The following is a 22,558-nucleotide window of genomic DNA, read 5'->3' as shown; positions in this document are numbered from 1 at the left end:
TGGCATGACAAGCATTCTTATATAATTGCCAAATGCAGTATGATACAAATGAATGGTCAATACATTATTCAGAATCAGAACAAATAATGCAAACAAGACAAGGGAAACAAACAAAATGACATGAGTTAATTAAATATAGCCTGCGGAGTTAGTTCATGCAGACATACTCGAGGGGGTTCATGCTGTGCTCAAAGGCGCATACTATACTCAAGGGGTTAACATGCTGCTATGTGGGTGTGTAAGTGTGTGCAAGTCCCACACGTCATTCGCCGATGTGGCAGTCAGCTGACCAATTGGGCGGGCTACTTAAGCTCACCAGTCTGCATACTCTTCCTGCCTTCCTCTGCATATGGTTCCTGGTTGTTATGTGATGGTGCTGGGGTGGTGACCACAGAGTATAAAGAAGGATAGAGACTGAATTGGCGCGAAGCTCTGCCCCCCCTCCCACCCCCCCCTATTCATGTCAGTGGAAGTTGTGGAAGTGTATTGTATCTACAGAATAGATAGGCTGTCAACAGTTCCAGCGAGAGGAGAAGAACAGGCTGAAGCCTACTGTATGTACTCGCTTCAGGCTTTGAGTCTGAGAGTCCACTCCAAAAAGCAAATGACCAAGTGGAAGAAATAAAACGCTGTGTTGAGTGAATGAGTGAGCAGAGATTTTTGGGTATTGGAATGTCGCTTCTCTCTCTCTCTCTCTCTCTCTCTCTCTCTCTCTCTCTCTCTGAGGATGATGATAAGTTCCATATGATCCTAGATTAATACTAAGTCTATGCTTTGATGTATTATGTTGTGTTTACCTTGCTTACTATATACGCCACCTGCTAAATGCCTGAATTGTAATGTAAGTTGTCCATGTGTGTCTCTCTCTCCATGGTGTAGCCTGGGCGAGGAGTTCTACAAGGAGGCTATAGAACACTGTCGCAGTTACAATGCCCGCCTGTGTGCCGAGCGCTCCATGCGCCTCCCCTTCCTGGACTCGCAGACCGGCGTGGCCCAGAGCAACTGCTACATCTGGATGGAGAAGAACCACAGAGGTCCAGGTGTGTGTGTGTGTGTGTGTGTGTGTGTGTGTGTGGCAAAGAACGCCCTCTATCGTAAACACTGAAAACGCCAATACACGTCAAAATGGCATCAATGGTGGTCTGTGTGTTGGATTGGCATGCGTCAAAATACACAATGGCAGTCAGTGAGTTTTACCACTGTGTTTTCAGAGCTGATTTGGAACACAGGTCACTCAATGCGTCCACCATGATGACATTAGCCTCTCAGATCAAAATCACAATTCTTCTACATTCGCTTATTGTGTAGAATTCTTGTAAATTAAGTAATGCATGATGTTTAGCAATCATACTATAATTCTAACAATGTCTGAGTGTGTGTGTGTCTGTCAGAAACACTGCCGTAACTCCTTACTGCCTGCACCAATCACTCCCACTCCTTTTCACACAGGCATTGACCATATGAATGTGGAGGGGATAACGAAGCCCTTTTTTCGATTTGACACATTAATGATTATTAATGAATTGATTAGTCAATTACAAACGCACCCGGGCGCAGTACCCCCCACGGCCACAAGGGGGGGCAAATATCTCACAACGGGTAAGGGCTAGTAATAATAATAGAGCGTAAAATGAAACCAAATATTTGGTTTTGTTTAACGCGCTCAAGAGTTAAAGATCTAATAAGGTTCCACTTCGCTACCAACTCTCCATCATTTAGCTGGGGACCAACTGGCACCCCCCCAAGGACCACTGGTGGTCCCCGGACCACTGGTTGAACCACTGCTATTGTATTTTCTGTTTACTACAAGCTCGCGAGGCGTTGCGTCACGTAGCGTTGTTTAAGTGGTTAAATAATGTGGAAAACATGCCATGGTAATTATAGCTTGAATGTAGCTATATAGCGCCTTTTCAAATGTATGTAGACTCATTAGGCACAGTTGGGCTGATGGATGTATGTATGTAGCAATATGCATGTTGCACTTTAAAAAACTGAATGTGATCCCTATGCTGCTGGTTTTTGTAGTGTATTGTCCTTCTTGTTTTTGTATCTATGGTTGTCTGTATATGTTGAGTATGAACCAAGACAAATGTCAACTCACATGGCAATAAATGATTTAATCTTGAATCTTAAATTTAACAGGCCCACCCATCTGACCACAAATGGGTGTATTTTTGTATATGAACAAAACGTCACTGGTGTTTTGGGACTGCTCTGGTCTGGCCATGTGGAAAACCAGAACAGTGCTCAGCTGGAGTTAATGATCTCTTGGTCTGGTACCAGGGAGTGTCAGCCATTTTTCTGACCCACACAGGATGATGCAGCCTCTTTACATCCTGTTGGAATTTAATCCTGGCCCCAATCCATGTACTCCAACTTAATTTACAAAGATTAGACATTCACAAGCATGACATCAGGCTCAGGCCGGTCGATAAACTTGGGATATCAACCTATGTTTGGGCTCCTGAACGTCTCCAGCTGTGTTTCCATGCTCTTGTCAGTACTTTACTTTCCATTGGTTCAATATGTTTAAAACCCACAGACAGACTTTCACTTGAAACATTCATAATAATAATAATAATAATAATACAAAATGGTAAATGGTGCATTTACTGTATATAGCACATTTTATCCAAAGCGCTTTACATAGATTGGGATTGCATATCTAGTAGATTCTTTTAGCTTTGTGTGATACTGTATAAGTAGGGCATTAAATTACACAGAAAACATTAAAAATATACAAGGTTTCATGCTCAACAACAGCGATGATGATACGTTATGAAAAACCAGGCTGTGGCTTTAATACATCCTCCTAACCTTTTTCCTGAAGGAGTGCATTGGCTGAGAGCTGGTTCCTCATTCTTGTCAGAGCCATCCTTAGGATGTGGCTGTTATAAATATCACAGATGCTAGGCAAATCTTTACCTGTGAGTTTCGATGCTGCTTTCTCTACCCTACTTAGCGCCTTCCTGTCACCTGCTGAACAATTTCCATAACACACTGAGGTGAGAACACTGTCTTATCACAGCTCTGTACAAAGTCACACATGCCTCCCTTTGATATCCTAAACTTGAGTTGTGTGACAGACGTTTTTATTGACAGAGACGAATATATTGTCCAAAACCCTTACGTCATCAGAAGCGTTATGATTTTTTTAACTCTCTCTCTCTCTCTCTCTCTGTCCCTCTCTCATCGGAAACACGTTTGTTTGGACTGCTGATTTGCAGCTTCATTAAATCAATGTGTCTGATCAAATTTGATTCCAATTGATTGCCAATTGATTCCTCTCCAGACGCATTTGTGAGGGGGCCTTTGGCCTGCCAGGTGCACCGCTGTGGATTCAAACCCACAACCTACCCGGGGGCAGGCAGGCACCTGGGCACTGAAACCCAGCCTTTTCTGATCAGTGATGATGACCGTGTGATGACTCATTTCCTCGCATGTTTTGTTGTGTGTGTTGTTCTAGGCCACGCGCCCGGTCAGTTGTACACGTACCCCGCACGCTGCTGGCGCAAGAAGAGGCGGCTAAACATCCTAGAGGACCCGCGGCTTGGACCAATCGAGTTCAAGATCGGTAAGAAACAGGAACAGATAAAGAGCGTAGCGATTGGAGCAAAGATCAGTGAGTTGAAAGTAGCCGATGAACGTCCAATCTATCTTTGATTGAGCCTTAAAATAAACTGCACGTGGTTAAGTGGTCAGATGGGTGGGCCGCGAGTGCTTTCACTGTGTTGTGACTGTTGTCCCCTCTGCCCTCAACTTTGTGTCTCTCTTCTGTCAAAATAAAAGCAAACAAATAGATTCAAAACCTGAAAAGAATTACAGAAGTCTAGGCAAACTGGAAAGATGCATACGCGTTACTTTTTGGACCTACAGTGTTAATTTAACTTTGAGAGACATGGATATTTCCTTTACTACTGTCTAGACGGAGCCTTATCAAAACTCTCACTGAGGCTTAAAATGACTCAACAAACCAAAGGATGTACTTTAGTGCTTAGCAGCGTTTTGAAAAAAGGACAAGGACAGCAATTTAAATGCTAATGTTTCAGGCTAAAGCAGGCCTTCATCAGAACATCTTACTAATGGCTTCTATTCATCTTGTGTTTATTGAAATCAAGAATAACTTACACTTGCAAAATCCCAAATTAATTTGTGAAAATGAAATTGTCTACCTTCATCTCGGAATAAACAAAGAAAGCATTAGTGCGCTAAGTTCTCTGAATAAACAAAGAAGCCTTATGTGCGCTCAGTTCTATCACTTGTCATTCCAATTCTGTCAACTTTAAAGTCTGTCTTTTTCACAGTTTGGAACCAGTGTTGATTTTGACAACACATTTTGATTTACTTTTAGTCATAGTCTTTTGAATAAATTTTCATTTGGTTTTAGTCTCCTGAAATGTTTTAGTCGACTAAATATTATACGATTTTATTCAATGCAGTACATTTGCTTCCATTTGTACACTCCCAGAGTTACAGACCCATAAGGGTCCATTTGACAGACATATACTGAAAATGGAGCAGGAGACGGGCTTGCAGAAAAGAAACACATTTTACTTGGATCCAGGCCAGGACAACAAAAATGTAGGCCTACAACTGAAAGAAATGCAAATCAAAAATCAAACAGCACCTTCTCATTCATTTTTATTGATAACGAACACACTTATTGATCAGACTCATCGAGCTGGGTTCTTATCGAGCCCACTATCGAGAATTTTCTATTGTTTTGTGGAAAGAAGGGAGACGGCAAAAAATAAATGTATTCTGAACAGAATCAGTATATTTTACTAGGGCCTTACTTTTCTAACAGACGGAAGGCAAGTGACCTTTTTACTTTTGGAAAATAATATTGAAGAAACTGTTAACTGGTTAATATGTGTAGGAGAGGCAGTGGCTCAGGGGTAGAGTGCCTGGATGGTAACCGTAAGGTTGCCAGTTCGAACCCGGGCTCCCCCAGAGTTACTGTTGAAGTGTCCTTGAGCAAGACACTGAACCCCTAATTGCTCCCGATGTGCTAGTTGGTGCCTTGCATGGTTTCCGCTGCCATCGGTGTGTGAATGGGTGAATGTAATGCACAATCTCTGTAAAGCGCCTTGGATAAAGGCGCTATATAAATGCACCATTTACCATTTTACCATTTACCATCACTTTAAAAGTGTAATTTTGTTTCCCCGGGCAGCGCTGGTTGGCAGGTATCAATACACTTTTAGACCGACATGTTTGTGCCAGCATGGGTGATTATATTTATTTCTTGATCGCCTCTTGTCTTGATTGTTTAAACATGACATCATGGGTCGCTATGCTGGATAACAGGCTTGATAAGACGAAAGCTTATTGATACCGGGTAATCAATAAGCTTGTTATCCAGTCACACCTTCTGTGTGACTGGGAATTTACAGGTTTCATTGTAGCGCTGAACGTAAACCTACAGTATATGGGGAAAATGTGTCTTCAAGAGGCTGCTCTGTGAAATCTAAATCAGTGGTTTTCAACCAGTTGTCCTTGAGGTGGTTCCAGATGGTCCCCAGCTAAATGATGGAGAGATGGTAACCAAACCCTTATAGATCTTTAACCCTTGAGAACATAAATGAGCGTAAAATGAAACCAAATGGATAATTTTACACTCTCAAGAGTTACATTTGTGTTAAACGCCTGCATTACTAGTTAATATACAGTAAAATAAGTCTACACAATTAAGAATGTAAAGAATTATATATATTTTTGATCAATACATCATGGAACTGTGGACACAGTCTTATCCAACAAAATATTGTCTTGGGTCTAAATGTCATCAAATGGTCGTACGTGGCTCAAATGCTGAATAAATGATGGGCCTCGATATGAAAAGGGTTGAAAACCACCGATCCAAATGATTAGAATTGAGTGCATATCAGCTTGCTGCTGCTGCTGTGTGTTTCACTTCAACCATGCGTCGTTGTGACTAACTTTGCTGCAGACGTGGAGGCGTCTCTGAAGAAAGAAGGGGGGATTCCAGAGGGTCCGGTGTTAGAGTCTCTGTTGGCTGGAGAGACCCCGGACAAGAAGATAGAGACCAAGGAGGAGGAGCCTATGAGTGAATGTCAGGTAAGACACATATGCATGTATGTACAGTACACACATGCACTCTCTCTCTCTCTGAGCCCTTGTAGTTGTGAACGTGTCTTTTTTGGCTATATGACAGAGTCTTCCGCAGCTCCAATAGTTCCCTCCTGGCATTGGTGTGTGTGTGTGTGCGTGTGCGTGTGCATGCGTGTGCGTGTGTAATTTCTTTCTAACCTGGCCTAGCCAGCATGCTTTCTGGTCTAGAGGGGCACGCGCGCAAGGAGCAACCGCTGGAGAATATTGGTTCACCGCTCTGATTATTTATTTCATTTTAGAGGCATATGGCACTTTAGAAATGTGTAGATACCCTGTATACCAGGGATATTCAACTCCATTAGGCAGGGGGACACAATTGTAGAAATTACTTGAAGTCGAGGCGAGGGCCACACTAACCCAACAATAAGCATACATTTTGTCACACCATCACTAAATCACATGCAGGAATATTTTACCCTGTGTAAAATATTCCATTATTTAAGTATTTAAAAGATATTCCTAAAAAAATGGAGCTGCATGGGAACTTCTCCTTTGGTCCACCCATTCCTAGGACATGTGGTCCAGTAAAACAAAATATAAAAGATCACACCCGTGTGAAGTGAGGGGCGCTCTTATCATCGTACATCATCCATTCATTGTCAATGGGATTTATGTTAGGACAAAATAGCCAATTTGCTCTTCCACATTCAACGTAAAGTCCAGACCAAGTGGTCATTTTGACCATTTTTTATTTAATTTGAAGTTGATTATCTTTGCCCATGAAGCTTTCAGAAGGTTCCCCTTCCATGACCATCATCATCCATCACCATTATATCATCTCAGAAATGTTTGACATCTGAAAAAAATTCTAAATTTGAATTTAAGCACATGCTAATTTTGCTGATTTTACTTCAGACATGCTAGTGTTAATGTTTGTGTTAGGACAAGAATCCACACAGCTGAAAAAGCCGATTGTGATGTATGGGATTTTTCTCTATCACTCTATCACTACACATGAGTGAAATTCACCCGAACACCCTTTCGCCAACCCCACCTAAATAATCTTGAATATCACTGCTGTATACACACTGTATGTTCATGGTTTGTTTATTGAGTGAGAAAACCCTCTCTTAATTGCACATTAAGTTAATCATCACTGTCAGCTATTTCTTGCCACTTTTGTGTGACACTGTAGAATGAAGTAGTAGGACTATTAATTGTATTAATTTACAAATAAAACTAAAAAAGTTTAAATATGGAGATACAACGTTTCTGCCTGACAGCAAAGATCTCTCTCTATATAGTCTATACTTCCATCGCTGCAGATGCATGCTCTCTTTTTCCTCACAGTCTCTCTACTCTCGCTCGCGTGATCGTCAGGTGTGACATCGCAGCTCAAGGTGCTCCGCTTTCGCTTTTGTGAGTGACATCTGTGGTGTGAGGTATACATACAGTACTGTACTGTACCCCTTATGCTCATCAACTTGTTCATTACCGTAAAAAAACAACATGGGCACTGGCTTCTCTGCCTTTTTTGCACCAAGGTAACACGATAGCCATACTGTATAAAAAAGTGAAAAGCCCAAGTTTCCGAGTGCTTCTCTGAATGTAGTGACCTATAGCGTATTCTGTGAGCTCTTCCGCTTGTCCACGTTTCCGAGCATAGCGGAAATGCTTTCTGTCATCTCATTGGCTGTCCTTCAGACCAATGGGGGGGAAAACAATGCGATCCTTTCGACCAATGATGAAAAAAAACAAAGTGACGTGAAATGACAGTTTTCATGACCGTTTGTCTGTCTGCTGTCACCAGCCACTGTGCATGGATAGACATATGCAAGGACAGATGTTATCTGCCCTACCGGTTTCACCCTGCGTCGAGAGCCGCGCCAACGGCATATTTCTGGAACATATATGAGAACCTGCCTTCCTGCTGGGGGACGACCAGTGCAGCCAGGAAACCCTTTTTGTTGCTGTCAGACCGAAACCTGTCATCTTACTGTATATTCCATTTACCTTTTGTGTTTTTTCATCAATGAATGCCCTACTTGATCATACTGCAGGGTCACACAAAAGTATCAAACAGATCAGATCCACAACCTCAAAACGCGGTGTGAATCAGGGAGTTTCCAGCTTGTCAATCTGCTATCTTTCCTATTTTTTTAATTAGAATGAAAAGTATAGCAGTTTTGTGAGGAGAGACAAAGGAGGGAGAATTTAGAGTTATATACGCAGCAAATGGCTCTGCTCCTTCAGAGCGCTGCCTGCCTTGTATTAAGTAAGCACGGTTGAAGCTTAGCAAAACAACCCCCATTCTTCGAAACTCCATGTGGGCATAATAAACAGAATAACAGCAGACAGGTGACAGCTGCTGTCTGCACTGTACAGTACAAACAAACAAACTAACAAACAAACTAATCTACATAGATGTGTGATTGAGTGTGTAACAATATGAATGGATGTTGAAGTAGTCAGTCAGTCAGTCAGTCAGTCAAACAACCATTCAATCTCTCTTTCTGTTTGTTTATTTCTGTAGAAGTTATTGGTTGGTGATTTTCCTCATGAGCAGGAGGTAGAGGAGATGGAGGAAGATGTTCCCAAACGCAAGAACCGAACCAAAGGACGGGTGAGACACCTTTAAGCCTATCTCCCCTAGTAGGTGAGACACCTTTAAGCCTATCTCCCCTAGTAGGTGAGACACCTTTAAGCCTATCTCCCCTAGTAGGTGAGACACCTTTAAGCCTATCTCCCCTAGTAGGTGAGACACCTTTAAGCCTATCTCCCCTAGTAGGTGAGACACCTTTAAGCCTATCTCCCCTAGTAGGTGAGACACCTTTAAGCCTATCTCCCCTAGTAGGTGAGACACCTTTAAGCCTATCTCCCCTAGTAGGTGAGACACCTTTAAGCCTATCTCCCCTAGTAGGTGTGGTGGGTAAATGCAGATTTCCCATACATATACTTACATACAGTACATGTTAGGGCTGTGAATCTTTGGGTGTCCCACGATTCGATTCGATTCCGATTCTTGGGTCACGATTTGATTCAAAATTGATTCAACTCTATTCTCAATCCAAAAAGCATTTTTTTTCCAGATTCAAAACGATTGTCTATTCAAAATGATTCTCGATTCAATACTACAATACAATACAGCTGTGCTGATCTGAAGTGACTAGCACTGACTACAGTAACTTGAAAATGACTGAAGACTTGTGACATGTTTACTGTGATTAAGCTTACATTTCATATCACAAACACCATGTAGTGAAAACTGTAACTGTAAGCAGAATTTATTTTGTTGAAAATTATTAACAGGAATCGTGATTCTAATTCTAATTTTTACACCCCTAGTATATGTGCAAATGTATATGGTGGCAATTCTGGCAAACACAACTGTCTGTCTGTCTGTCTGTCTGTCTGTCTGTCTGTCTGTCTGTCTGTCTGTCTGTCTGTCTGTCTGTCTGTCTGTCTGTCTGTCTGGTGGTGAGTAGTTTGAATAATTAGTTTATAATTTGTAGTACCAGTAAGACGCCCACGTGACCTCGGCCCTAAAGGGTGACGGCAGTCTGCTGGGCGAGCGCTGCCACTCTGGCATGGAGGGTCAAATCAACATATGGAATGAATTGTGTACTGGCCATATATGGAGCGTATCTTGAGCGTACAGGGTTTGATGAGGTCAGCTCAACATATGGAACAGGTCAGCTTGGGTTTGATGAGGGCCCAGGTGGGGCCGGGCCTTAATCTTCGGCCTGTTGAGAACTCTGCCGGGCGTGTCTGCATTAATAACTTTGGGGCAGGCCCGTCTAGAGTTTGAATTGACAGGTATCGGTCAAAAGGGAGACATCGAAGAGGAAGGATGGGTGGGGGAGGATCAACATATGGAATGTCAGAACAGGTCAGCTCCATATATGGAGATCTAAGGGTTTGAGGTTTGAGGTCAGATGTAGAGTTGCTGGCCTGCTCCATATATGCAGAACTATAGGTGATGATCCAGTCGTATCCATGTATGGCTATCCAGGGTTTGATGAGGTCAGAGGTTCATAATGGAGACGACCATATATGGAGCGTGTCACAAGGCGTGATGGACTGACGGCCATATATGGTTAAAGGGTTCAAATGCTGTAGAGAATAATAATTTTCGTTGGAGCAGGCAACCAGTGCAAATATTTGATACCTGATGAAGGTCGTGAGACCGAAACGTTGTATTTCTCAGTAGCCGAATAAACTACTGTTATATAAGTGAAGACAATGTGCGGGACCTCCTTACGTAGCAGATCCATAAGCTCACCTTTTAGATCTGGTACTTGCAATGCTTTGGTGTGACGCTGCCTGTAGTATGATCAATGCTTTGGTGTGACGCTGCCTGTAGTATGATCAATGCTTTGGTGTGACGCTGCCTGTAGTATGATCAATGCTTTGGTGTGACGCTGCCTGTAGTATGATCAATGCTTTGGTGTGACGCTGCCTGTAGTATGATCAATGCTTTGGTGTGACGCTGCCTGTAGTATGATCAATGCTTTGGTGTGACGCTGCCTGTAGTATGATCAATGCTTTGGTGTGACGCTGCCTGTAGTATGATCAATGCTGTGGTGTGACGCTGCCTGTAGTATGATCAATGCTTTGGTGTGACGCTGCCTGTAGTATGATCAAGTAGCAAAAACACAAACGGTTAGAACGTGGAGATTTCTAGAACGTGGAGTTTTCTGCCCGACAGCGACGATGTTATGAAATGTCACTCTCACTGTCACGGCCCCGTTCTGTGGGAGGGTAATTGAATTGGTTAATACTGTTCTCTGAAACGCAGCCCCATAGCCCCCATAGCCCCCTCTCTCTATCTCTGTGTGACACGTACACATTCATATACAGTACATACTGACACCAAGGCTGCTAATTGGAGCTGTTGCCTCTCTGCGAGGTGTCATCAACTCCCTCCGGCAGTCATACTGTGTGTGTGTGTGTGTGTGTGTGTGTGTGTGTGTGTGTGTGTGTGTGTGTGTGTGTGTGTGTGTGTGTGTGTGTGTGTGTGCGTGCGTGTGTGTGTGTGTGTGTGTGTGTGTGTGTGTGTGCAAACCAAGCAGAAGTAGCATGGGGTTTAACTAACTGTGCGGGTGTGTGTGTGCATGCATACAGTACATGTGTGTGTCTAAACTTGAACAGCATGGAGCATGACTTTTAACGTGTTACTACTGTACGTGCATGCCTGCGTGCGTGTGTGTGTTCTCCGCAGGCCTGTGGTGTTGGGGGCATGAGGAAAAGACAGCAAGACGCCAGTGCCATCGAAGACAGAGACAAGCCATACGTCTGTGACAGTCAGTATCACAACTTTCTGTTTTACACTGTAGGCACAAGGTGTGTGTGTGTGTGTGTGTGTGTGTGCGTTTGCGTGTGTGTGCGTGCGTGCGTGCGTGTGTGCGTGCGTGTGTGCGTGCGTACGTGCGTGTCACACTCTGTAAATGTGCTCCAGTCTGTACTATACCTTCAGAATCATGCAGAATCACAGCCTGGTTGACAGTGAATTATGCCTCCTACTGTATACCGGTATAACTGTTTATTTTCTAATTCAACTTTCTATTGCAAAAGGTTTTATCAGTCGGTAAGATATCAACCTATATAGAAGAAATTCCTTGTATACTGTATGTGAACAAACTAAATGGTTTCTAAGTCTCTCTAGAATGTCTGGTCATTTTGCATAGTGCGTATAGGGTCCGAGCCGTGCTTCCCAGGTCAAGAGCATGTCTCCTGTTTCCTTTAGCACGAGGCAGCTTGATGTACAAATTTGGGCAGGAACATGTTACTAGTAATTTATTACTGTAATATTACCAGTAAGATGCCTAAGTGGCCTAGATGGAGCATGTCTTGAGTGTTACGTGTACAGGGTTTGATGAGGTCAGATCAACCTATGGAATGTCAGAACAGGTCAGCTCCACATATGGAGATCTAAGGGTGGCAGCGGTGTCTTGAGTGTACAGGGTTTGATAAGGGCCCAGGTAGGGCTGGGCATTTATTTTCGGGCCTGTTGAGAACTCTAGTTTTCGCCGGCTGCTGGGCGCGGCTGCACAAATAACTTTGGGGCAGGCCCGTCTAGAGTTTAAATGGACAGGTATCAGTCAAAAGGGAGACATCGAAGAGGAAGGACGGATGGGGAAGGAGAAACATATGGAACAGGTTCTGACATATATCCATATACTAATATTGATCTCCATCCCTGATGATGTCCTAGGCATCATATACTGTATGGGGGCTTTCCCTACGGGCATTTTGACAATGACGTGAAATCCATACGATTCCATAGTTAACTTTGGTCGCAATTACTTTACCCAGTAAAGAGTAAAGTAAAGTATTACTTTGCCAAAACAGTAATATTATACCATATTACTTTGTATAAAAAAAAACATAGCACAAAAAAATACTTTTTTATTTTGTTGGCTGCCGTTTGAAAACATTCAGTTTAAAAGGTCAAGAGAGATTGCTGCTTCATTTTATAGCCTTTTTGGCTGATTGGTGACTCTTCTTCTTAATATTATTCAATCAATCAATTTGATTCAGTTCTAAGCTGACTAAACAGATTGTGTTGTTGGGGGGGGGGGGACCCCTGGCCTGGACATGATGTTAGTTTTGTCACACCCTGGACATGATAGGGGAGCACTAGGGTTGAATAGGTCACACCCTGGACATGATAGGGGAGCACTAGGGTTGAAGAGGTCACACCCTGGACATAATAGGGGAGCACTAGGGTTGAAGAGGTCAAAGTTTAGCCCGCAACATTGACCATCAATGGAAATTAATTGACAGTCTCCACAAGAATAGAAGTGAACACAAACAAATATGCGTGCGTGCGTGTGTTTTGTACATGGACCAGGCATTCCAAGATAAACAGTACGAGTAAGTACCAACCATTACTTGGAATCATAACAAACCTTGGGTATCGATGTAGATTCGCCATGCTGATATTTGGATGCCTGGTCAATGTACATAAACTGACTACGAGTGGCCTAATAGCTGGCATGACAAAGAGCAAAGCCAGACAACTTGCCAAATGCTGCTCTGTTAGTTTGTCTGTGTGGAGGAGGAGGTGCCATGTGTATCCTTAGGTGCCCATGAACTGTCAACCCTGTTATATTTGTTTCCCTGTAAAATTAATTGTAATTTACCGGATTAAAATAAAGAGCTAAAGTGTGTGTGTGTGTGTGTGTGTGTGTGTGTGTGTGTGTGTGTGTGTGTGTGTGTGTGTGTGTGTGTGTGTGTGTGTGTGTGTGTGTGTGTGTGTGTGTGTGTGTGTGTGCACATGCGTGCGTGTGCTCTCTTTCAGTCTGTGGGAAGCGCTATAAGAATCGCCCGGGGCTCAGTTACCACTACACTCACACACACCTGGCGGACGAGGAGGGCGAGGAAGACAACGAGCGACACACGCTGCCGTTCCAGCGCAAGAACAACCACAAGCGTGAGTGTACTGGTTCACACATGGTCAATCCAATGGCAGCTCTTCTACATAGACTTCTATTGGCGATGAGTGACAAAGGCCACAATGAGTGTGACCGGATCAAAGTCTGTTTTAGTATGATGCACGTCCGGTTTGTCACCATCTTGGATGCTAATGGCAATAGCGCCAATGCTAGTGAGCAAAGGTGAGGTCCATCCTTGCGCCAGAAAACACCAATATTCCAATCGCGATCACTGGAAAATCAGAAATTACCTCCGAACATCACCGATCTGATCAGCACCACGGACAGCGCCATAGTTTCAGAGAAAAGACTGTGGAAAGGCCGTGGCTAATATAGAAGCTAATGGGAGTTGCGTGCGCAACTCCGGTGCAGGCAAGGCCCTAGCAACCGTGCCTAGCAACCAGAGCGTTTCCAAAAAAATTAAATAGCGAGGCATTCTTAAATTAATATTAAACAGCTTACGACGAATTATACTCTTCTAGAGCACCTTGCATATTTATTTAATAGGAAGAGTATACCCATCCTCAGCATCAAATGTGTTAATATATTTAAAAAAATGACACATTCTGCCATGCTCTGAAAATGCACGTCACTCGTGGCCCACCAATCTGACCACTAAACAAACAAATGTCACGTGACAATGACGTATCACATTGCTGCCGTGCCATGTCATTTTTTTTTTCCATAACTTAACGCCATACGTGATCATACAGCGTCACACAAAATCATCAAAAGTAAATCTACAAGGTACTTATAGAATAAGTAGTAGCAGATCTACAAGCTCAAAATGCGGCGCAAAGATTAGCTAATTAATTCTATATTTTTGTATTTATTTTTATTTTTGGACATGACGAGGTTTCCACCCGACAGAGATGATATTTTACGGGTCAAGCAGTGCTTTCTAACACACAGTATTATTGTCACGATTGCAGAATGACTGAACCCAAATGCAGAGGCAGAGAGCAGGAAAGTTCAAATTAACTGATTTATTGAACCAAACACGGTCAAGCATACAACAAAAGGTTTAGCAGTAGCTGCATGCAGAAAATAAGGAATGCCAAAAAGCTGAACCTTACAGGAGCACAAAACCAAAAACAGAATGTCAAAAAATGCAAACCTTCAAAAAGACACGACAGTGAAGTCCAAATGCAAACAAGGAACCGGCAACTCCAAGATCATCACAGGAAACAAAGACTTATGTTCTGACAGTGTGAGTGTGGAATGAGTCCAGTTTTATAGTGAGCAGGTTGATTGTGGAAGGTTTGTATTGTGGGCTTAAGTTGGGTGGCTGACAGGGAGACATGTTCTGTAGACCATGACAATTATGTCATTTGTCTGAAAGAGACGCTTGACAGAAGAATATATTAACTGAATAGCTTCTAAATTGAAACTATGGCAACTGATGAGGAACAAACTCCTTACAGTTCTTACCAACTCCATTCCACAAACAACCTTGAGCTGATCTACAACCTCACAATGCCATTGTGTGAACTGGGAACACTGTAACCTTGCGGATTTTGTTTTGGTCTTACGGTATAGATAATCAAGTCTGTGCATTTAGCATACTGTACCAACTGTGGTTGTGAGGGCACAGTAAGAAAAACACTACAAGTAGTATCATCAGGATTTGCTGTAATGAATATAAGCTTTCTGGAATGCCTTATTGCTTTATTTGTGTTCATTCATCCATTTTGTAACGCTGAGAGTGTACACATGTAAAAATGTGTGCGATAAGACAACCAGCCTTTGACTTTTGTACTGAGTAGCGGACATGTTCATGTTCTTCCTTCCTTTGTATCCGTATAGCCTTAGGCTGAGTTTGCCTCAGGCTAATTTAGTCTCTTTTTCATACTTCACCAGTTCAGTTCAGACCACTATTCTGGGATTAACCCTCTAGAGTCTTAAGTTTTGCCAAGTACAACACAGAAATGTGTCATGATGACGCTGGTGCAGAGGCCATATGACGACACGCTACGGTACAATGTTCAGTGTTCATTAAACTCTGGGAGTGTTAGTGTGCTCCGGTGGCACAGTGGTAAAGTATAGCCGCCCACCACCACAGAGGTCGTGGGTTCAAATCCACCGTGGGGTATCCGGCTTTGTCATAATTGGCCCGTGTTGCTGGTGGATCTGCTACTTTTGATGCTTATTTGTGACACTGTGGTATGATCAAGGAAGGCATTCATTTACAAAAAAGCACGAAAAGTTAGAATATGAAGATGCAGCGTTGGACTTTGGAAGCGCTCGTTTCTAAATTGCACATAATGCAGGACGTTGTACTATAGAAAACGAGCGCTTTCAGACTCTGACACTCTCAAGCTTTCCGTACAGCTGCAGTGTTGGTGATTTTAATGTTGTTTAATACAATCAGATAGGACTTTTCTTTTTGGATGTATGGGCTGTCAAGGTCAGAATTAATTTATTTATTTTTCGGTAGGCGTCCTCGCATAACTTCCGGGTACAATGATGTCACGCGCATAGCCTCTATCGGCATGGTCCCCACTACAAGGGGTGCTCAGCTCACCAATGTACAAGCCCTTTGTTTTAGTGCATGGGCGATGTAGCCATATAGAAGTCAATATACTCAATCTAACAGTCAGCATATACGCAACAGGGAATGTTTATCGATTTAATGGACCAGATTCTTTGGACCACAATGGAAATAAGCTCTTAAGCTTAATTGTGTTTTATCCTTTTGTCAGATATGTAGTTGTACAAATGTATGTTCATGTATATTGCATGTGCATTTTTGTCAATTAAAATAAACATAAATAAATCAACCAATGCAGCGGTCCCTATAATAGTATTATAATAATTTCAGCCAAGGATAAGACATAGGACCATCTATTAAGATTCCTTGTTGCGTGCGCTGGCTGTTTGCTCTAGTAGTATTATGTGGGATTATGCAAGATCTGTATCATCCGAACCGCGGACAATTTGTAGTGCTGCCGTCCCACCAGAATGAAAAACAGGAATAAAAAAACGTATCCTCAAGGGCAAGTCGAAAAGAGCGTAAACCTTTAAACCAGGACAAGTAACAATGGTTCGTGCTCAAATGCAATTATGCCTACAGTATACACCCTACACTGTACTTCTCTGGATCACGTTCCTAGGTTGAAAAATAAAGTTTTATGACAGATGTTGGGCTCTTAGTTTACGTATGAAGCTTAACTTTTTCTCTGCTATCTACGATTATAATCGTACCCCCTACGCTAGGGTACGGCATGTGCCACATACGTACATGTCCGTACCCCCCCCCCCCCCCCTCCCCCCTGTATAATCCATATAAAGTGGTGACCAACAATTTACGTTTTAGTATTGCTCCGGTTGCTATGGGGAGAGCCTATAATTCCGTCCTGGGATTTTTAAATCCAGCTCCATTGAGCCTCCATTATAACAGGATTTTCAAAGACTTGTATCTCTGAAGCTTTGAGCGATGTCCATGGAGCTGTCGCACATCCCGACGATCGTTAATCAAAAAGGGTTAAAGGGGGAATACAATTTAAAACACTGCCCCCTTTTCTCCCCAGTCTAGTGGTGACCGTGGTGACCCGCCCCGCCCCGCCTGGCCTCCCTCCCCCCAACACGGGCCAATTGTGTTCACATAGACCAGTGTTTCCCAACCTTTTTTGCTCCAGGGCACACTTTTCATAGCCTAAAAATCTCGGGGCACACCATACGGCAGGGGTCCTCAACTAGAAATGCTGAATGTCCACAATTTTTTTTTTTTAATAAGACCATGGTCCAGTCTCATGCGCACGCAAATAAAATTGCGGGTCGCTGGCCACCCCTCCCCTTGAAACAACTATGCCTGTTTAGTACAGTCAAACCAAGCTTATACAAACCGCGTCCCATCCCCAACCAACAAATACTGGGGTGGCAGAGTTGACAAATACCCATTATTCACCTCCAAAAATCAAATTTTGTTCATTCAACTGAATGTGTGAATGTGTCACTGCTATAGTGAACCAGTCAGCGCGACATTGTCACCGTGACATTGCTCGGCATTGAGCGAATACAACGGCAAATTCAACTCGTGGTTGCGATGACTTTTTCTTCTCTTCTCTCTTTTTTTTTTTTTATGTTTTTTTTGTGGCTTTCGCCTTTATTTTATATTTTTTTATGGAGGGACAGACAGTCGGCTGACAGGAAATGGGGAGAGAGATGGGGGGGTGACATGCAGTAAAGGCCGTCGGGATCGGGAGTCGAACCCACGGCACACTGCCAGACTGGATTACCAGCCAAAGGGTGCCTGGACCGCTGATCCACGGCCCAGGCCTCTCTCTCTTTATTCTATCATTTCTCCAGGGTCCGCAGAGAGGTGTGCCGCGGTCCGGTCGTGGACCGCGGTCCGCCTGTTGAGGACCACTGCCATACGGTGTATAGGCCTATCTATATATATATACATACATTATATATATGTATATATAATATATATATATATATATATATATATATATATACATACAGTGTTGGGATTAATAAAGTGACAACTTTTACAATATCTCCATTACCATTATCCAAATTAATTCCTTATTATATATATTTTTTTAAATACATTTTGGAGAAAAAAATAGCTCATTTGCAATGTGAAATGCCACCTAATTCTTAATCCTTTTCCTTGTCTTTATTATGGGCCATCTTGTGAAAGCTGCATGCTTTTATTGTGAAGGGTCTCAGTTCTCACAGCCTGCATATTTCCACGTGCTAAAAATAGCTGATCGACAAGCTCACAACGTGTTGCGTCGGCAACGCGTTGTGAGCTTGTCGATCAGCCATTTTCAGCATGCAAGCATAACACGTGTACGACGAAGAATAAATCAGGCATCACTGCGCTTCTGTCGAGGGAGGGAGATATTTTTTGTTGGCCGAACGAGGCGATCATGTTTGGACATCTATGGACAGCTATTTTTCGTGGCACATTATGTTTAATCACAACAACGTCACGTTTACTTTACCTCCTCAGTGTTTGGGTCGGGGGACATGTAGGACTGTATGTGTCTTCTGTCTACGTGCATATGCGCTCTGCGCGCTCCAGTCTTTCGGGAGGGAGCGAAATGTAGCGTCTTCTGCATGCATCTAAGCATTAACATTACAATGGCCGAGCGTCGTTAGTCTATTGTTCCGTGTTGTTGTTATCGCACGTCTAATGGTTAGACGTGTGACAACGCAACAATAGGAAGCCTGCAGCCCAGTAGCTATAATATTGCTTTCGGGGAGGGTTAGTGTGCCGCCTGATTTTGACAGAAAGTAACACTAACTTAGTGATACTTTCTGACAAATCAGGCGGCACACCTGGACATATCAAAGGCACAGAGTAAAGTGCCGCGGTACATAGGTTGAGAAACACTGACATAGACGCTCCACAAAGCCGCGGAGTCGAACCCCCAGACTCGCGGTGGTGGGAAAACCATCTACTGTACCATCTACTGCCATCTACTGTACGTTCATAAACGTAGCTATAGGCTAATGGTACCTACTGGTGCTATCTAGGTCAAGAAAGTAAATGACTACATGGACAGTCATCATGGGTCACTCAGTTCACTGTTTCTCAACTAGTGGAAAGAAAATTATGAAAAATAATCAAATCAAATCCTACATTGTAAATGCATGACCTGCAATACCTTCACGGACCACCTGTTGAAAACCCCTGAATTATGTGAAGATTGAAAAGTGGTGAAGCTACCATTTGTATGTGTATGTGCTTTGCGTATATTCTTTGAGTGTATATACTGTACTGTAACTGTACATAGGCCTACTGTATCCCTCAGGAGATGCTGGTCCGGTCAGTAATCAGGCCCTAATATAAATGGCCACTATTGTTTAGCAGTCGACTCTGTGGTCATTTGATTAACCCCAGCTATAGACATCAATTCGCCTCTATTGTTCCTTTGTGTTTTAAGACAGGTAATTTACCTGGTGGTCCACGCACGCACATACGCACGCACACAAACACACACATGTACACACACACACACACATACACAGAGAGTTTTGATGTTAGCTATCTGCATTACAGAATCCATGTACAGTATATGCAATGCTGTCCTTCAGACAGAGTTCATATGGGCAGTGTGTTGTTTGGCCTGTGTGTGTGTGTGTGTGTGTGTGTGTGTGTGTGTGTGTGTGTGTGTGTGTGTGTGTGTGTGTGTGTGTGTGTGTGTGTGTGTGTGTGTGTGTGTGTGTGTGTGTGTGTGTGTGTGTGTGTGTGTGTGTGTGCACTGCTCTCTTCAATGGAGGAGAGAAAGAGGCAGCATTTGAATCGTTTAATATCCCTGCCACCACCCAACCCCCACTATACCCTCAAAGCCAGTCTGCAATCAAACACACACATACACACACACACACACACACACACACACACACACACACACACACACACTGTCCTGCGCACCCACTCAGTCACTCTCAGAAAATGCAATCTTCTCTGCCCAAATGAAAAAGAGAAGCTTAGCCTTCTTTTTGGTGCGTGCGTGCGCGTATGTGTGTCCATTCACGCATGCGCACACATATCCCCCATTGGTTTGTTGTGTGTGTGTGTGCGTGCGTGCGTGCATGCATGCGGTATTGATAGTTCTCCCAATCTGCTAAGTGTCATGCGTGAGCTTCACCCCAGCAGCATACTCTTCCCTATATTGCCACATAGTGTATGTAATAATATTAATACGTCTCCATATGCATGCATAATTCATACGCCAGCAAAGCAGCATCCACACTATACTGCTCCTTTCATTCTGACAGCGTAAAGATGGGAGTCCGGTCTGTCACACAGAAACCTCCTACATCTTTTTTGTATATATATATATATATATACAGCGTGTGATTTGGGCTCTGCTGTACAGTAGGTGGAGATGGGGGGAGTGGCTCATTGGAGCAGTGTCAGGGTTTTTTGAATAGCTGGTGTTTGTGACTGAGAGGGACCCACAGTAGCAACAGACAGTGCTGTGTGTGTGTGTGTGTGTGTGTGTGTGTGTGTGTGTGTGAGTGTGAGTGTGAGTGTGAGTGTGAGTGTGAGTGTGAGTGTGAGTGTGAGTGTGAGTGTGAGTGTGAGTGTGAGTGTGAGTGTGTGTGAGTGTGTGTGTAAATGAATGCCCTATACCAACCTATGCCAACTTCATCATACAAGAGTGTCGCACAAAAGTTATGAAAATAAACCATCTATACGAGCTTGAAGATTGGCTATTTTCACTATTCACTATTGTTTTTATTTAATAATAATAAAAAAGGAACGGTTTTGGACAATAATAATAATAATAATCAGACTGAAACTCAATACACAGGGTGTGTAAACTATACCACAAGCAACAACAACCCCCCCCCCCCCCCCCCCCCCCCCCTCCGTCGTTTCATCCCTCTCTCCCTCCATTTCCATCAACTTGATAAATGACAGATTATTCCACAGGGAGATTACATTTTCTCTCTGGCCCGTTTCATTCTATAGTCTCCTCTCAGTCTCTCTCCCTTCTCTCCTCCTCTCCTCCCAATTTAACGCTGAAGGGAGAGGAGAGGGGGGTAGTGGTTCCTCTACCCCCCTCTCCTCTCCCTTCAGAGTTAAATTGACACATGGTTTGGACCGCACGTGAATCTGCTTTGCATATTTTTGGAATGTTCATGGTTCATTGCATATACAGTGTGCATATGCTATACTGCAACCGTACATCCCTCAGGGGATGCTGGTTGGGGTCAGTAATCGGGCTGTAAAATGACCACCATTCTTTGGATTTCATGGCCATTTGACATTTACAAAATGTTCATGTTTTTTTTTGTTTGTTTTTTTGCAGATCTCCACCGTCACAATGCGTCACATTACGACAGGTTGTGCGCTTGTAGATCTGTTATTGGTCATCAAACGATGTCAATGCAAAAAAACTACTGTAAATAGTACGGAAAATAGATAAGATAATAAAACAGCTAAAAGTTAAACGATATAATACATACACAGCTGAGAACAGAAGATATGATAAAGCCTCTTTAAGGTACAGTATATGGTGAAATCTCTTTAGCAGTAAGGGTATATATATATATAGGGACTTAAGCCTCTCCTTTCCTCATCTCCCCATTTCTATCATTTCTCATTTATTTTCCCTCCCATTTCCACACCTTATGTCTGTGCTCTCCTCCATAGAGCTGCAGCGCACGCACGCGCGCACGCACACACACACACACACACACACACACACACGCACGCACGCACGCACACACACACACACACACACACACACACACACACACACACACACTCATTATGTCTGTGCTCTCCTCCATAGAGCTGCAGCAGAGCCACCAGCACTTTGAAATGAACAGCATAGCATTAAAATTCATCACTGCACTAGATTTATTTTTCTTTCTTTTTTTTTACGTCTACCTTTTCCTGCTTACCTCCGAACCAGAGTGGTTATAGCAGAGAGAAGGGGATCAGGGGGTGCAGGGGGGAGGGAGGGCCATGGGTGCACATGGGTTTTGGAGGAGCACTGACTGGACAAAGGGGGACAGCATGGAGGACAGAGGAGAGGAAAAAGAGGGATGTTTATACTTTAGAGGTGGGCGCGTTGGGTTCCGTGTGGGCAGAGAGAAAGGAGGGGGGGGGGGGGGGGGTTGAAGAGAGGGAGAGACGGAGAGAGAGGAGAGAAAAGAGACAGACAGACAGACAGACAGACAGTTGTCATTACCCCACCCACCCCCCTAAATCTGAATTGAGATTCACAGACCACTTTATCGGGATGGACAGACGGTCCTATGGTGTGGAACAGCAGGGTGTGTGTGTGTGTGTGTGTGTGTGTGTGTGTGTGTGTGTGTGTGTGTGTGTGTGTGTGTGTGTGTGTGTGTGTGTGTGTGTGTTTGTCTGTGTGTGTGTGTGTGTGTGTCTGTGTGTGAGCGAGCGTGCGTGTGTAATTGAGCTCTCTGAAGGTCAGTGTGTTTCTGTTGTTTTTTTTTCCCGCCAACATTTTCTCTGTTTCTCAAAATGGCTTCCCTCCTCTGCAGGGCAGAAGTCACATGCACTGTAACACCTCACGTATAAAGACAATCCTCTTATCTCCATAACCTTA

The 22,558-nt window shown here is 43.4% G+C and overlaps 1 protein-coding gene across 1 annotated transcript in view; it reads left to right on the top strand.

The window, feature by feature from the left end:
- The window catches only part of dpf1 (double PHD fingers 1), a gene marked incomplete at its 3' end in the record, with an annotated part of 77,435 nt that overhangs the window by 31,726 nt on the left and 23,151 nt on the right, over positions 1-22,558 (top strand). The window contains exons 3-8 of the mRNA XM_083772634.1: positions 880-1,040; positions 3,467-3,574; positions 5,954-6,081; positions 8,609-8,698; positions 11,297-11,378; positions 13,379-13,510. Of these exons, the coding sequence (XP_083628760.1) occupies positions 880-1,040; positions 3,467-3,574; positions 5,954-6,081; positions 8,609-8,698; positions 11,297-11,378; positions 13,379-13,510 (701 nt within the window). The remainder of the gene's footprint in view (positions 1-879; positions 1,041-3,466; positions 3,575-5,953; positions 6,082-8,608; positions 8,699-11,296; positions 11,379-13,378; positions 13,511-22,558) is intronic.

Source organism: Protomyctophum parallelum (genome assembly GCF_964188405.1).
Source record: "Protomyctophum parallelum genome assembly, chromosome: 9".
In the NCBI taxonomy this organism is placed as follows: domain Eukaryota; kingdom Metazoa; phylum Chordata; class Actinopteri; order Myctophiformes; family Myctophidae; genus Protomyctophum; species Protomyctophum parallelum.
This window is presented reverse-complemented; position numbering and strand designations above follow the sequence as displayed.